Here is an 18,403-nt window from a genome sequence, read left to right on the forward strand (position 1 = left end):
TGAGTCCAAATCGGACGATCATATATATAAAGGCTATTTTAATTCGAACCGATTTCTTCTATATTCAATACACTTTGTCTCTTGGCCAAAAAAATGTTGCGCCACATTTGTAAATGATCGAAATAAATTTGCAATCTGTTCTTTGATCACAAATTAGGAGGGTCAGACAGTCAAACAGAGATAGCTAGATCGAATCGGAAAGTGGTTCTGGTCGGTGTACTTATCATGGTATCGGTATACTTATCTCTTCCTTTTTGGTGTTACAAATTATAATATACTGTACCACAGTTGTGGTGTAGCAAAGGCGACAATGAGATCTGTGGTAGGCTTAATAGAAAAACAATTTTCATGAATTTTTTTTATTATTGAAAATTTCACTGCCACGGCAAATTTTTAAAGGCTATAAATTATTTCTGCTTAGATATTTCTAAGCTATACTACGTGCCAAACCACTAGAAATTTGTCGCTTGAATGGAAGCCTGTCTTACTCTGACTCATTGGGTGGTATACCGTTTGTGGTTCTAGCTATAATTTATTACAAATGCATTGTTCAGTAGTTAAAAGAAATTTAATTTTTTCAAAGGTCCAAATGGCGCTTAAATATTGTTGCAGTTTGTAGACTGAACATTTTGCTATGACACCAACATATACACACATACATATCTATCCCAGAGCTTCCATTCTTGTTAACCAAACGGAAATGTTGACCGATTGGAGCAAAATGGGTATGAAATGGAAGTGGGTACAAATCCGTAATGGAGCGATGTGGGCCGAACTAGTCACAGCTGTTAGAAGTTTTTATTATGACTTCCTTCAAATTTCAGGCAAAGCGAACAATAATTGTGCCCCCTGTGGCACAAAAAGTCAAATCGCGGAATGGTTCATACGGAATGTTTAATACCAGATGGATTATATTTGGTAATATGGATCATATTTGGATCAATCTAAAAATCTTTTTATATCGCTGCCATATCAGGTAATAGATTGATTTATATTATACTAGGCCCAATTGTTGGAAGTTATAACAAAACACCAAAAAGTTTAGCAAAACGTATAATAACTGCGTTCTCTAGAGACTGAAATAGCCACACCGAGAGATCAGTTTGTATGGCAGCTATATCAAGTTATCGACTGATTTCAACCATAGCGATCACAGTTGATGGAAGTATATATACTCAGATCAATATTGTGGAGGGTGGAGGGGTATAGAAAGGATAAAGGCTACGGTCCAGATATGGACCATGCTTGACATAGTTGTTAGAAGTCATACTAAAACACTCCGTGCAAAATTTCAGCCAAATCGGATAACAATTACGGCTTCCAGGTGCTCAAAAAGTCAAATCGGGATATCTATTTATATATGATCTATTTCAGGTTATTGATCGATTTATATCGTAATTGGCGCAGGTATTCAAAGTTATGATAAAACACTTCCTGAAAATCTTCAGCCAAATCGGACAAAAATTGCGGCTTCCAGGGACTTAAGAAATCAGATCAATAGATCGGTTTATATGAGAGATATACCCCAAATCTGAATCGTTATGGCCCATTTGCAAACCCCAATTTTAAATGCAAATTTTGCCCATGAACATTCCACTAAGGAACAGGGGCAAACTTCTCACATTTCAACGAGTGCAGTCCGATTCAATTTTTTAAGCTCAGTGATAAGGGGCCTCCTTTTTATAGCCGAGTCCGAACGACGTGCCGCAGTGCGACACCTCTTTGGAGAGAAGTTTTATATGGCATAGTACCTCACAAATGTTGCCATCATTAGGAGGGGAAAACCACAGCTGAAAATTTTTTCTAATGATCTAGCCAGGATTCAAACTTAGGCGTTCAGCGCCATAGCCGGATATGCTAACCTCTGCGCTACGGTGGCCTCCAATCCCCAATTACCTACATCAATAAGAAGTCCTTGTGCAAAATTTAATATCTTTATTCGTTCTACCGCTTTCTTGATTTTGACAGACGGAGAAACGGATCGACGGACCCATCTCCGACTAGATCGACTTAAAGACGATTCCGAATATATATACTTTATGGGGTCGCAAATCAATATATCGAGGTGTTACACACGGAATGACTAGGGACATGCACATCTTTTTGCAATGTTTTCAAAAAAATGCCTACTCAGCAAACTTTCGATTTCATTAAGGAATGGCTCATAGGCGACCAACAACTCCTATAATACCCAAAAGATACCGGACCGTGGTATACCATAAAACCACAAGGAAATAATAGGAATATTAATTTCCTTTTCCACATGCAACAGCACTAAATCTTATCCGAAATGAAAGGAACGACCTTGTCCTAACTTGGCTATTCACTATGCAATAAGTATAGGCCAGTGGAGGTGTGGGTAGAAGTTGTAATTGTTTTGAGCCCTAGGTTCGAAAAAAGAGGAAATACAAAAACCTAACACATATGTGCACACAAAAAGAAATAAAAGTATTCTACACAACACTATTTGTGCTATAAGGAACAAGAAATAGGCACACCTACGTGTACAGCTGCACTAACGTGCAGGCTCAGGACATTGTCCACCAAATTCATGTATTTTGTGTTAGTCTTTCAGCGATTAGAGTAGGTGTACAGTGAGTGACTTAACAATGCTTTTGTCTTGTAGAGTTCTAAAAATTTTTATTGGAATAAATTGCAAATTTGCACATGAACATTACGGTACAGAGGCAAATATAAGAAATATAATTTCAAAAAACAAGGAAAGCTTTAATTATTATCTTCAATTTTGTGTGCGAATTGTCAGTCTTCTAAAAAATCGGATTACCCCGCAGCGCCTGGAGGAATACTAGTTAGCAACAACACGCCAAACCTCGAAGAGAGGTTTCAATAGAAAAGGAAAAAATGGAAATACGAGGGCTCCAATATAAATTTCTGGCCTTTTCATGAAAAAGAAAACCAATCATGCCATCAATACAACTTCCAACAGATGCACAGAATCATGCGCACGCCATGGTAGTGGTGTAATTTGTGTAGAAAAAAGATCTGCCATTGCACAAAAACACATACATTGCGAAAAGCACAGATAGCAGATAGGGTTGTCGAGCGCGGTTTTTGTGGATTTAACATCATAGAGGCATTTTCGCAACAAATTCTGCATAAGTACAACATACGCCCCTTGAAGTCTTCACACCTAATATGACTGATGAGTAACTGTCACCAAGTTACGTCCCATAGTGGTTGGTGTGTGGTGCGATCTCCGGCTTTCCATTTCCATTTGCAAAGAATATCTCCGATCATTAAGCTCGTCTCGAAAGAGAAAAAAATACATAAATTGGAATTTTTTATGATCAAAAATGATTTTATTGTTTTTGAAGGTATCCTCCAGCATGATTTATACACTTATACATCCGCTCGAGACACCTCCAAAACATGGTTCAAAATCATTTTCTGGTGACGAAAATAATAAAAAAAAACGTTATTGGATGGCAAGTCAGGGCAGTACGGCCCATGATCCATCAATTCGAATTTTTGGTCGGTCAAAAAGAAGCTGGTTTGAGCCGATGTGTGAGAGCTTGCATTGTCATTGTGAACAATGATTTGCCTTTTTTCAAACGATTATCAAATTGTGCGGAATTCAACGTGCGCACACATTCTTTACGGCAAGGTGTTCATACAATAAGGAATGTATGAGGGTGGAAGAAAAGCCCAAGGATCCCCCTATGTCATGATATGTCACTTGACGATCTTGCATAATAAGGTGACGCACGGCATTAATGTTCTCTGGTACAACGGTCGTTTTTATATGATCTTTACGGAATTCGATTTTGAATCAGCGTCGGCCATAACTGAATTTATTAAACCAGTTTTTCACGGTGCCATTGGATGGTTCTTCATCGCCAAACATAGAATTAATTTCGCCAATGCTCCTTTGTCGTGATAATCCACGTTTTTTAAGTCACTGTAAACAACACAAATGGTGGTCTGACGGTAAAATGTTCTGAGTATGCTTATGCTAGAAAATTTCAAACTTTCCAACGGCCATAAACTTATAAAGCAGCCCTCGTAAGTAGGATATATATGTTCAGAAAACATCAAGCCGTAAGGTTTAGTACAGGCACACCCCCCTGCAGAGACGTAGAAGGATCTTTTGTACATGACAATATTATTGCAAATTAACCAAAATTTGACAAACATACATATGGGAGCTATATCTAAATCTGAACCGATTTCAACAAAACTTCTTAGATATTGTAGTAGTCGTCGACGAAAGCGTTGTGCAAAATGTTAATAATATTGTTTAATAAATGCGCTTTCTGTGACTCTAGATGGTAAAATCGGGCGACATGCATACGAGGGTTGCCTTTTATATTTCGGGATTGGAAAACCTTTGTGTTAAAATCTACCAACTGAAAGCCCTATTGCAAATCTTGAAAATTTTGAGGTTATACGTACTCAGAACGTTTTTACATACGAGCGCTGTTTGTGTTATTTATAGTAACTTAAAAGATTCATCTCGACCAAAAAATTTAATTAAATCGTGAACATTTTCGTGCGATTATTTTTTACGACTTTCAACTTGGATTAACTCAACAACAGTGCATCTATGAACTTAATTAAATTTTTGGAGATGAAGCTCCATCGAGGTCCTGTGTTTATCTATGGTATGGTGAATTCAACCGAGGTCGTAGTCCAAGACGAACTGCGTGAAGGTCGTCCACAATCAGTTGTTGTTCCAAAAACCATTGATGCAACACCAACTGATATTGAATGATCGTCATGTGACCTATCGTGAGATTGAGGCAACTTTAGACAATAGTGCAAGAAAAAACCCTTCCTGCCAAACTTCGGCAGAATCAGAACTATTCTTTAAGCTAAGAAAGCGATATGCCGAAAATTTCGTGATGATCGAACTCACATAAAGGATATGCGGTCAGGCGCACATGGATACACCGAATAGAGAAGAAGTTCTGTCTCTACAACCACAGTAGTGCCACAGGGTGTAGTTGATGTTTCAACCATTAATTTTATAAGAATATGTACTTTGCTTACGTGTTTCAAACTAGGACATAAAATCCTCAACTGGTTTCCTTAGAAAGTAGTACATCCAACTTTGGACGTCCTGTTGGCACGGGTTATCGTTAACCGATAATCGTCATAATATTTCGTATTTTGCTTATTTCAAGAAATTACTTTTTGTATTTTGGGCCACTCTAATGTATAAACTTAATGTGTTTACAAAAAAAATCCCTTACTTTACTTTAGTTGGCTATGATAGAATATTTGTTCTACTAGCCGAACGTAGAATAGCTTCCCAAGCGCTTCGATCTTCTGCGCTCATTCCAAAATCTCTGACACCAAGTTTCGAGGTGTCACCCACAACTTGATTTTTCCATCGGACTTTTGGTCTTCCCGGTTTGCGTGTACCACCGTTTTTGCCTTCACAAGACTTCTCTGCTGGAGCTTCTTCATCCATTCTGACAACATGACTTACCCAACGCTGCCGTTGTATTTTATGCGTGTAACTATGGTATCGTCGTCATACAGCTCATACAGCTCGTGGCTCATACGTCGCCTATATTCTCCATTAACGCAAACTGGTCCATATATTTTACGAATAATCTTTCTCTCAAATACTCCAAGCACTGCCTCATCTGCTTTCACAAGCACCCATGCTTCAGAACCATATAACAGCACGGGTAGTATCAGTGTCTTGGATAGTGTAATCTTCGTCTATCGATAGGTGGCCTTGTTTCTAAACTGCTTACTTAGTCCAAAGTAGCATCTGTTTGCCAGTATTATTCTTCGTTTAATCTCAAAACTGGTGCCATTCGTTTCGGTTACGGCGGTGCCGAGGTAGATAAAGTTACTGACTGTCTCAAAGTTGTGGTTCCCAATTTTCTCCATGTTCTTTATCTGCTCGGTTATTCAAGGCTTTTGGGAGTTGAAACCATCCATTTCGTCTTATCTCCATTTGCTGTCAGACCCATTTTCACTGACTCTCTTTCGATTCTTTGAAAGGCTGCAGTTACTACTTCCGATGACCGACCTATGATATCGACGTCGTCGGCATAGGCGAGTATCATGTGTTCTCTTGTGATTAGTGTGCCACATCTGCATCTCGTATAATCTTCTCCAGCAGGATATTAAAGAGATCACACGATAGGCTGTCTCCTTGTCTGAAACCTCGTTTGGTATTAAATGGCTCGAAGAGATTCTTTCCTATTCTTACTGAGGAACGCGTATCAGCAAGTGTCATCCTGCAGAGTCTTATTAATTTTGAAGGGATACCAAACTCAGACATGGCTTGAAATACCTTTGAACGTAAGGGAGTATCGAAGGCGGCTTTGTAGTCAACAAAGAGATGGTAGGTGTTGATTTGTCCCTCTCGGGTCTTTTCCAGGATTTGGCGCAGTGTGAACATCTGGTCTAGGGTGGATTTACCAGGTCTAAAACCGCATTGATAGGGCCCAATTATCTCATTGACTTTAGGTTTTAATATTTCACACAGTACGCCCGAGAGTATCTTATATGCAATGGGGAGGAGACTTATTCCTCTGTGGTTGGCACATTCCGTCTCCTTTCTTGTGTACGGGACATAGTGTGCTGAGGTTCCAATCATCGGGTATGCGTTCTTCTAGCCAGATAAGCTGATGCATACGCCTTATAAGCGTGTCGCCTCCGGTCTTTAATAGTTCAACGGGTTACCCGTCGGCTCCTGCTGCCTTGTTGTTCTTTAAGCGGGTCCCTGCTACTTGGACCTCATTCTGACTAGGAGGTAAACATTCTATACCATCATCAGGGATTGGTTCTGTGGTATACTCTTCGCCGCCAACGTCGGACGCTAACAGTTGGGTAAAATGTTCTTTCCATATCCTCAGCATGTTATCTGTGTCAGTTACCTGATTTCCTTCTATATCTCTGCAGGAGGATGTGCCTGCACCAAAGCCATCGGTTTGATGTTTAATTTTTTGGTAGAATTTCAGGACTTCATTCTGACTCATGTACATCTCAATTCGCTCACACTCACGTCTTTCCATTTCCTTTTTCTTTCTGCGGAATAGACGTTTCTCCTCTCTCTTTTCTCCCGATACCTCTTCTTCATCAGGCGCGTTGCTACTGATTGCAGGGTTGCTCTATATACTGCATTCTTCCCAGCTACGCCAAATCTTTGTTAACAATAATAATTTTTTTAAAAATTCCGATAAATATATCGAAATAACAAGATTACAAATTAAAGTGATTTTATTACCCACGTGTAGTTGATGTCAATTAACCTTTTTTCTGGATGTTGTATATACATAAATTACAGCGTTTGTATCCAAAAGCCAACATGATCAAATTTTTTCTATTTAAAATTATTCCAATTCTATTCAAAACAACGACGGACTTTTCTTACTGTACCATTCCGTTAACACTCACTGTATATGCACTTTTTGGCTGAGAAGATATTTGTACTTATAGATCGTAACTCAAGTTACTAACATGTAGACGTATTCGTATACGTATCCGTTGCCATTGCCGTTGCCGTCTTACAAGTACGCATGGCGAGCCTCTGTCGTGTCAGCTACCGAGACGTTCCTTATGCAGAACTAGCACCACACCTGCGTGCTGTTTTCGACGCTAATGCAGACATATCAGGCGACGAGTAACGTCGTCTTCGGCAACCACAGCAACGTTAGTGACGGCGAAAGCCTATCTTTAGACATCGTATCGCTTGTTGAGCACAATGGTTTGACTGCGAAGTCGCTTCACCGCCTGAGTTGGTGAACCATGCCGCCGAGTACCTGAACTTGGCAGTCAACGGCAATGTCGTGTGAGCAATGTGTGCAAGGCGTAGTACGTATTCGTCGTACATAGGCTTGCTGGCAGTGTACGTATCGCCAGACGAACAGACAAACACACATTCTTAGCTACGTACGTAGTATTTTTGCACACATTTCATATATCACCGCCTAACTTGCTTGTCGGTTCATATCTAAGTTTCGGCTCAACCACAACAAACGTTTATTTACGCTCGAACACTGCAAGTGTTAGCAACAACTTGGCTAAAACGTCGCGAAACCAACCGTGTGTCAGTCGCTCTCTCTATTCGACCCAGTGCAAATTTGAATTTCTTCAAGTTTAACCCAAAACAACAACAAAATAAAAACAAAACAATCCCAAGCCAAAATAAAAAAAAATACGAAACCTCGCGAAAGCCAAAAGAAAACCGTTAAACGGAATATTGATTCAAATTGAATTGAAAGTGCAGAAAATTAAATAATTACAAAGCAGGTGTGTTAAACTCTCAAAAGAGTCAAAAGAGGATACCAAGATATAATTTGTTGTCTTAAGAAAAAATCGTTTTCCATTGCATAGAAATTCTGTTAAATTGTTCATCATATCATTTTAAAGTGAATTTTTCTTTTTCTAATTTCAAAGCCTGCAAAAGGATAACATTTATAAGTGAAAATGGTGGAAAAACTCGGTGAGTATCGGATCGCGTTCGATACAAAAATTAATACTCCACACATTTCCTTTACCTGCCTGCATGCTTACCCCACTAATCTGTAAAGGCTGCAAGAAGTTTTTCAAAAAAAGTGTTATTGCATTACTTCTTCCCTACAATAAGCGTATCATACTAAGCCAATTCCCACGTATAATATACGGCTTTTTTGCAAATCAGTTGGAATTTGAATTAATGAATTGAAATGCATGCGAATATACAATAGAAACTTTAACACTCGTTACATATAATATTTTTGATGATATTTTTATACCCTGAAACTAGTAGGGGGTATACTAATTTCGATATTTTAAGTCGATTTAGCACTCTAACTTTCGCAGGAATAAAGCTAGGCGGTTGAAATTCTACACAAACACTTCCTATTAGTGTAGATCGATTGGGATTGTAAATAGGTCATATTGGTTCGTGTTTTTGGGTATACCTACCATATAAACCGACCATGGATCTTGACTTCTTGAGCCTCTAGAGGGCTTAATTCTTATCCGATTTGGCCGAAATTTTTGTATGAAATGTTTTGTTTTGACTTCAAACACTATTCTAATTATGGTCTAAACAGGTTCATAATCTGCTGTAGTTCCGACATAAACCGATCTCCCGATTATTATTATTTTGAGCCTAAGAGTGGAAAATTCTTATCCGATTTGGCTGAAAATTTGTACAACGATTTATACTACGACCTTCAATATGCTTCCAAATATGGTCTGAATCGGTTCATAACCGTACCGATTTGGCTGAAATTATGCACAATGGCTTCTACTATCGTCTTCAACATCCAAATCATAGTCCGAAACGGGGCATTAACTGATATGGCAATTTTTATCCATTATCTATTGTTTGTCTTTGGACTACTCAAATTCGAAGTATAGACTAGGCATCATAGTAGGAAATGTCAACTTTGGCTGAAACAAAATTTGTTTTAAGCAATGTTATGTTTTATCCTTGTTCTGACAGCACACGAAATATCTGCCATAACTCCTTTTATTGTTTCTACTTAAGCAGCTGCAATATAAATCAATTGAGGCTATGTTGTTACCTACGATATAAATGGAAGGAAATTGCAAAGATTCATACATCCCACATTTCGACAAATCTATAGCAATCCCATGGCACCCGGGTCTAGGTACCGGATTTAGCCGATGGAGTCCTTCATTGGCCTAGGTGTATGTACCGCCTTTGTGTACAACATACTGCTACAAAGCCAACAAAAAATCTACAGAACATCCGCCAAACTCCCGCGGGGAATTTTTTATTCATAGGGGTGCCCACGAACCGTTGCCCAAACAACGCACCTCAAGGTAATGTTCCTGGAGGTAAACATCTGTTTTTACCTTTTCTCCGGGAACCTAATTGGTTCAGTTAAAAACTTAAATGAAAAATTAAAGTAGATGAAAAGCTTGTGAAAGAAAAAGTTGACTCATAGTTATTAGTGCAAACTTATTTAAAATCTCCTGCCGGTGATTGACGATATCAATAGAAATATTGGGAAGAAATCCAAATAAAAATATAAATTAAAAGCATTGTTTTGTTTTTTAATTACGGACCTATAGCCGAATTAATTTGCAAAAATAATTTGAAGAAATTTAAATAAACTTCTTAATTGGATCAATCAAAAAATTATTCGAAATTCTCAAAAATGTCAACTATTTTTTTTGTTAAATATGACATTTTTTTAATTGAAAAACGTTTCAGTCACCTTTTCAAAAACATCGATTGAAATTATCATTTTCGTGATGCAGGCAGTTTCAATTTAAAAATCGCGTGGATCAATTGATTTCGTGATTGAATATATATGTATATTTTTTTTTGTACATTTACCCAGAATTTCATTCCTAACAAAAAAAAAACGAAAAATGTTAATTTCGCTGGTTGCTTGCGCTTTGGGTGGTAATATTATATTTTTTTTTATATATTATTTTCCGCTCCTTTCTTTTAATACCCTACATCCCCACTTTGATATTATAACGTGGTACATTTCTAGACCAATTTTTAAGTATACTCCTCGAGTTTGAATCACTTCCTTATACGGAAAAAGCATGGGTACGGGTCACATTTGCTGTCCGATTGTCGTAAATAATTGCACAGGTTAAGTCATTGGATTATTTTGAAGGAAATCGGTGCGGATTAAGATATAGTTCCTATATATATTATTCATCCGACATGAGCTGCAATGGCTCTCGTAACCACAATTTTACTATAACCTTTACGAAACTGTTCAAAAGACGTCCATTCGCTGTCTCAACATTTGCTCAAAAATCCATCAAAATCGGTTCAGATAGAGATATAGCTTATCACTTTCAATTTTAAAAGATTTAATATAAAATAAGCAGATAATGTTTCCTGATACCAGCCAAATTTTTATTCTGAATGTGGAAACTGTGTGGCTGATTAGAGCAATCATTATATACAAAATTTCTTCTCCTGTTCCTGTGGTATCACAATGGACGAAAACGTCTAAGTGAGACGAATGGCAGACTGCCACTTAAACCTAACCTAACTAGAGCTGGCAAAATATCTAAGCAATCAACATTTATTTTTTTTTTGTTTGAACATCGAAAGATATTTTTCCTATCGATACTTTCGGCAATGTTTAATTTTTTTTTTTAATTTAACAAAAATAAGCGATCCGATCACTGAATGTGTCCTATAAGATACATTTCGTCCCTAGAGGGCGCAATTTTCATCCGATTGAGATAAAATTTTGTGCAATGATTTCTGTCACGACTTTCAACTGACTTATTGAATATGGTTTTATTCGGTCTGTGCATTGATATTGGTTCTACATAGTTCAATCTCCTGATTTTTACTTCTCAATTTTGTTTGAAATATAGGTGGTGAGAAATTAATGATAGTATCGACACTATCGACGTTTATTGTAAGAAATATCGAATGATGCGGTTATCAATAGTTTGCCAGCTCTTAACCTAACGTAAGAGCTATTGGCTAAATCGGATCTGACTTGAAAGGAGTATTGGAATTTATAACACAGCACCATATGAAAAATTTAAAGAGGATAAGAACTGGTCCCGCCAGTAGCTAAACAATTCAAATCAGAAGAATTTTTGTTAGTGTGTTGGCTATACAGGGATATCGATGGATTCGTTCAATACTTGGCATGGAAATTACTGAAGAATATTTCGTTTCTGATTAGTTTTGTTAAAAATAATACGTATACTCGTACTTATACTGTATTAGCATGAGTAGAAGCTAGAATTAATAATAATGAAGGTGTTCTGCAATGCATTTAACTAATTTTGGATCAATGGCGCTGTTTTGGTTTGGCATCATAAAGCGCAATTTCCAATCTGCAATTTGACGTGCACTGGATAGTGCTAGAATAAAATAGGGATATATATAAGCAATGGATTTCATTGTTAAATTCGACGCTTGTATTTCTCCAGATTCTATGTCAGGAAATGACAGTTCCAATTGGAGAGTTTATTTTCATTCCATTCGTCTTATGTTGAAGGCTAGCCTTGTTATTTAAAAATTGTTTCTAAAAAATGTTAGAATTGTTGAATTGGCGTGGTTCTTTTAACATTTTCCTGAAACATTTTTATTTTGAAATATCTTTAAGGCACTTTCTCTATTTTTTATTTGTTTGTTTTTAATTTTATCTTTACCTTGAGCCTTAAATGGATTTACCCTAAACACTTTTCCCATCTAATATTCAAGTCACAGTGAGAATCTATTGTGGGAGGTAACTTGGCTTTATATTTTCAACATAACCATTTAAAGTAAAAAAAAATGCCCCAGACCTAGTTCACGTGATCCATAACGCATAGAATATATGAGTTCGTACCCGCATGTTCACTGAGATATTATATTAAATTTTATTTCATAATTATCAAAATTTATATGCAGTCTTTGTTCGCCTTCAGGCGGTCCATAAAACGTCAGAGTTAAGTTTCTTTGTTTCTCTAAGCATTTGTTTATGGTAATCTCAATGTTAACAATTTTGGTGATTCTTAACCACACCAGACATAAAACAAATAAATTAAATTGTTAAAAAAAAGAGATAAAACTCTGAATGAGATGGTCAGTTAAGCATTAGAGAAAAATCTCAAGAATCAAATTTCTCTACGCAAGACACTAGAACATATTATAAATTTGTTATGACGGCAATAGGTGATGATTACTTCAAAGATTTGATATTGCATCGAATTACAATAGCAACGGTATTCACAAGACTCAGTGTAGATTTGGAATAGGTTCATATGACAGTTTTCCTTTATAGAACTGTCAAATAAATCTATTTTAAGGCTTTACTAAATTTTGTGAAGATGCCCGTAAATGATTGGATTTGAGCTACATATTTATAATCCATTTATAATCCAAATTGACCAATGTCCGTAGGAACTTTTTCTTTAGAATTTTGAGCGCATCGATGTTCGATTAGTTCAAATAGTCGCATTATGGAGCTTATATGGTAATAAACAGAAATTCAAATATCTGTATTAATAAAACACTTGAGGTATACTTTAAAAACAGCATTCGACAAACATTGAAAATGATTTTAGCTTACTGCCTTTTACACTTAATTTACTCTATCAGAAGCTAAGGCTAACTTTCATAAAGATAAGAACTATTTGACCATAGCCGAACAATCTTATCTCATATATTTTTGTTCGAATGAGCGCCTTTTGTATAAATTTCCAATCATTATGCTTTTACTGTAGCATGTGAATTTTGAATTGGTAGAAAACCGTTTTTTGGTCTTATGTCATTTTAGTGTCTTTTTGTTTTCAGCTAATAGTCTTTTTGTTTGGAGTCTTCATTCGACTGGTTTTTTATGGAGGTAAAGCATGTGCACTTCCTCATATTGGTATACTCTGATGCAGGCGATAAATAATTCGACTGATCTGAATAAATCCTCTAAAGATTTTAACAAATAAACGCGACAAATACGAGTTTCTGAGATGCGTTATGTGATAACATTAAAACACGTGATGGCTGCACGAAGATTCCAATCGCTATAAAATAATTAAAGTTTTCGTTTTGTAAAATTCTGTTTATTGCATTACATTTTAATTTTATTGGGACTTTTTCTAAAAGAATTTTAAATGAATCTTGGAACTAGATAAATCATTTCAAGGGAAAAATCCATTTTAAAATTTCTGTTCAATTTATATTACATAACCATTAATAACTGAAAACGTGCTTGGGTCAGACGGTTCGAAAGTTGGGAACCTACCAGCATGGATTCTGCCAATGAACTTGATTGAAAGGCATATGTGTACCAAATGCAAATTTGCGCATGAACATTCCATTAAGGAAAAGAGGCAGTTCACCAGGATAGAACCACTTAAACATTGGCTAAAGTAAGCATCTTATCTAAAGATGATTTTATTTCATATAATCTGTGAAAGGGATGACACTCATTGCTGCCAACAACGAAAATTTGCTCTATATTCTGTACCTTTTGGTGCTTTATGGTGTAAAGTCAAAATATTTGATGTTTTAAGTGGTTCACCAGGAAAGAAGCACAAAGTTTTTGCTTCCCTACATCGTCGGGATCGATAAAGTTTATTGAAATCTTTATGAAATGGACAATGACACCTTAAGAAGTAAATTTAAAATAAAAATGGGAAGAATAAAGTTTTGGAGATTACCGGAAATGGTAAAAATTGGTGTTTACTAGTCGAACAAATTTTGCTACCGGTAAATGGCCGGTAAAAAGCGGATTATGCCATAATTCTGTTACGAAATTTATTTGAAAAGGAGAAAATATTGATAAAAAGTACAAATTATGAACATTCACTGCTCTAACTCCTTAGGACAAACGAACATTTCTTCGAATTAACTCAATTTTTTCGCATTCTACTGCTAAAATTAAGGATTGAGCCTCAGTTGCTGCAAGTAAATCCACCGCAGTGAGACAGCTTTTTTACATGGCATACACTCAACTGAATTTGTTATTCAAAATACCAAAATAAAAAAACAGCAGTCTTTGTCTGCTGAAAATGTGAAAGCAGACATTACTGCTGTTTCAGCAAACATAGGACTGCTGCATTGGTAAACATTTCGGTCAGCTAAATCAGCAAACAAAATCTGCTGTAATAAGTACAGAAATTTGTTGAAAAAAAAATGCTATGCTTTATTTTATGTGTGCCTGTTACTTGTTTTGATTACTTTAGGATTTCTTTTTAATTTTTTTTTTTGAAATTTTGTTGGAATAGATGAAGCTACCTGATCCATCCATTGGAATACATTTTGAATTGTGGCTGACCTCGCTCGCATTTTTTTATAACTCGTCTAATTTGTACAACCATGTTGGAAGTCACCATAAAATTTAACCATAACTTCAAAATCGGATAACAGTTGCAGCTTTCATGGGCTCAAGTTGTCAAATCGAGAGTTCGCTATATAACCCTGATTAGGCTTAAAAAACGAACTATTTCAAATTTCAGATAGATCGGATAATAAATTCAGGCTTTACACCCATAATCGGGAGATCGACCTATGTGGCAGCTATATCCAAATATGGTCCGATCTGAACTATGTTTGATTCGGACAATGCGGACGCTAGAGCAATTCATTGTTCAAATCGTGAACAATGCGGACCCTTAATCGGGAGATCGATCAATATGGCAGAATATCCAATCATGGTTCGATTTGGTCCGTTCAAGAACTTAAAGTGCGTATGGAAAAAATACGGGTTTTTGCAAAATTTCAGCTCAATAACTAAATTTTTGAAGGCGGATTAACACATGGATATCGCTAAACGGTCTTAGAATTTTACATCGATCAAGGATTTACAATTTGTAGGGCCGAAAATTGATTTTTCAATGTGATGGAAGTGGAATTGCAAAACTAATATACCCTCTATTCTATGATGGTTGGCATAAACAGTGGTGGACAGAAACATATATAAACACACCATTTCCAAGCCCATGGGCTATGTTCTTCTGTAGGTACACTCAGAGATATTTGTTAGTAAAAACAGCAAAACATTTTGCAATAACAGCACAAGGCTGCTGAAAATGGGACAGCAGTAATTTTTTGCTAGAACAGCAAACATTTTCTGCTGTTTTAAAAAAAGATGGAAAATCTCATTATTATAAAAAAAATTACATATCATCTTAAATTTAAAAGCATGAAACTTATTTTTTTCCAATTTTCTATGATTTGCTAATTTTTGAACGAATTTAACAATAGCAGACAAAATAAACTACTACTATCACATTCGTGCTTTAAAAAAAAATTAATGCCTTAAAGTGGCAAATTTTTTAATACTAAATAGCAATGCCTCATTGGATGTTTAGAAGTTCAACAAATTGGAATGGATTCAGTCAAAAGATTAAAAATTTAAATTTAATACCAGCAGACAGTGTTTACGAATATCGGCGGACTAATTTTTCTGGGTGTATGCAATCATGTCCAATAGTATGTGTATATTTGCACTCCACTGGTATAAAAAGGTGCTTATGTATTTGTAATTATGAAGTTTGAATAATAAATTGAAAAGAGATCTCCATCTGAAACTCTTTAATGTATATGTATTAGAGTGGGTCAATTTTTGCGGTTGGCAAAATCATAATCTACAAATGTAAAATCTAAGTTTGAACTAGCTTACGGATTATAACGATAAAATCTAAATTATCGAATTTATCGCAATTTCAACCAAATCGGATAAGAATTGTGCTCTATAAAGGCTCAAGAAGTAAAATCAGCGTCATCAAGATATTGAACAATTCCCAGCCAAATAACACAATAACTGCTCCTTCCAGGGGCACAGCAACTATAATCGACAGATTGATTTATACGGGACCTTTCTACTTTTATTTTTTAATTTGCAAAATTTTCTAAATAAAATACTTCTATTTTCTAGAAGTTTATGTGAACTTTTGCCATCAAGATATGATTATATCTTTGTATTTTCAAAAAGAAGAAAAAAAATTTAAATGCTAAATTGGCACATTTTTATATAAAACCGCCCCTCCATCTTAAAGCCAATATGGCTAATATTTTTTACTAATTTCAAAGTTATTTTTCCACTTTTTTTTGTATATGACTAGAACTTTCACTAGTTCAACTAGTAGAACACCGTATTTTATTGAAATATGAATAACGAACTTTTATTCTCGATTACTTTCTCTATAAAACCCAAAAAGAAACACAAAATATCTCTATTCTATTCGATTTTCTGAACCCCGCATCATCAAAACTCATTTTTAAAAATCTAAAATTTTCCAATCTGTGTTGTTGTCGTCACCATTAAAAATGAAAAGAGACCGCCTACCACAAATGGGAGTCCATCTATTCTAAATTCCGCCTAGACTTCCTTAAATTCGGTGCAAAATCTATTGTAAAATATTGGTCGATTCGTCTTTATGGATTATACTTTCGCCAGGCCGAGAAAAAATTGCTTTCTGAGCCAAAATACCAAAAATTGGGGGTACGTTAAAGTTGGGCCGATATGGACTATATTCGATATATTCGCATTTTATAGGCTTAAGATGTTTAATTTGGAGATCGATCTTTATGGTAGCTACATTAAAATATGGACTGAGATGATTATATTACTTTACTTTAATTGGCCATTACAGAAAATTTATTCCCCTAGTTGAATTTAGAATAGATGCCAATGCGCCTCGATCTTCTGTCCTTCTTCTCCAATCTCTGACACCCATTTTCCAGATGTCGCTCTCCACTTGGTCATTTTATTGTAGTTTTTGTCTTTCCCTTTTGCGTTTTCTTTTAGGGTCGCCTTAAATATTCTATCGTCGTAATATAGCTCGTGCTTCATACGACGCCTACTATATTAATTTTTTCCAAACTAAGGCAAAATCTGTCACTAAATACGCCTTTTAGGAGCTGAAGATTTCAAATCTGGAGACCGGTCTATGCCGGGGGCAATGAAAAGATATATTCCTAAACAGCCCATCCTACAACATAATGGATAAAAAATACATTTGTACCAAAATTTAGCTTCCATAAACATAAAACTGTTAAGATGAATCTTACACTTGTAATGACGTATTCCCAAAATTTGGCTTGGATATGCACAAACTTTGGCACGAGTTACTTATGGCAACAAGAGTAAATCAAAGAGCAAGAATCTTAAAATTGAAAACGGTTCTTACCCAGCAAGCTAGCACCAATATTAGAAAAGCCAGTCTTCTATGCAGCTTTTTTTGACTATTCGCCTTCAAAATCGATTATTCGACTTTTTAATCATTGAAAGTCGACTTCAACTTTTTTACTCAAAAAGTCGGCTAATCGATTAGTCGAAAGTCGACTTTGGCTATAATTTGTATAATTTAGGATATATTTGGCACATGTGTTTAAAATCATGGAAGAAATCACTGTGCTAAATTCTTGCCAAATCAGATAAGAATTGCCCTCTAGAGGGCGATCGGTTTATAAGGGAGCTATGTCAAAACTTGGACCTATATGACCCATTTACAGTCTCAACCGACCTACACTAAAAGGAAATATTTGTGCACAATTTCAAGCGTCTAGCTTTACTTCTTCGGAAGTTAACGTTCATTTCACAGATGGATGTCAAATCGGGGGATAGGTTCATATGGGAGCTATTGGACGATACTTGACACCGCCGTTGTAACAGAACACAACATGCAAAATTCCAGCCCAATCGGATCTATGTGAACCAGAAGTCAAGTCAAAGGACCACTTTGTATGGAAGCTATATCCAAATCTGAACCAATATGGTTCATGATGATCTTAATGATCTACATCCATAAGAAGTACTTCAAGCGGATATTGTTATTCGTTCGACCGCTGTCATGATTTCCACAGTCAGACATGGCCAGATCGGCTTATAATTTAAGACGATCAGGAATATATGCACTTTATGATGTGGCAAATGGATATTTACAATATAAATATAAAACTATTTTTTTTTGTTCCAACAACGAACTAAGTATGGTCTAATAGTTGAATAATTTATTTGCAATCATAGCATTCATATGTTGT

At 36.0% G+C, this 18,403-nt stretch overlaps 1 protein-coding gene across 2 annotated transcripts in view; it reads left to right on the forward strand.

Annotated features, from left to right (window-relative positions):
• The first annotated feature begins 7,914 nt into the window (after positions 1-7,914).
• Positions 7,915-18,403, forward strand: part of LOC106090880 (aquaporin) — a 133,098-nt gene continuing 122,609 nt past the window's right edge. The window contains exons 1-2 of one of the 2 annotated variants that reach the window (XM_013257218.2): positions 7,916-8,235; positions 8,383-8,428. In XM_013257218.2, coding sequence (XP_013112672.1) covers positions 8,413-8,428 — 16 coding nt within the window. In that variant the 5' untranslated portion in view covers positions 7,916-8,235; positions 8,383-8,412. Of the gene's footprint in view, positions 8,236-8,382; positions 8,429-18,403 lie in introns of both variants that reach the window. The other variant, XM_013257219.2, reaches the window with a different exon arrangement.

This window comes from Stomoxys calcitrans, chromosome 2, assembly GCF_963082655.1.
Source record: "Stomoxys calcitrans chromosome 2, idStoCalc2.1, whole genome shotgun sequence".
NCBI classification, from domain to species: Eukaryota; Metazoa; Arthropoda; class Insecta; order Diptera; family Muscidae; genus Stomoxys; species Stomoxys calcitrans.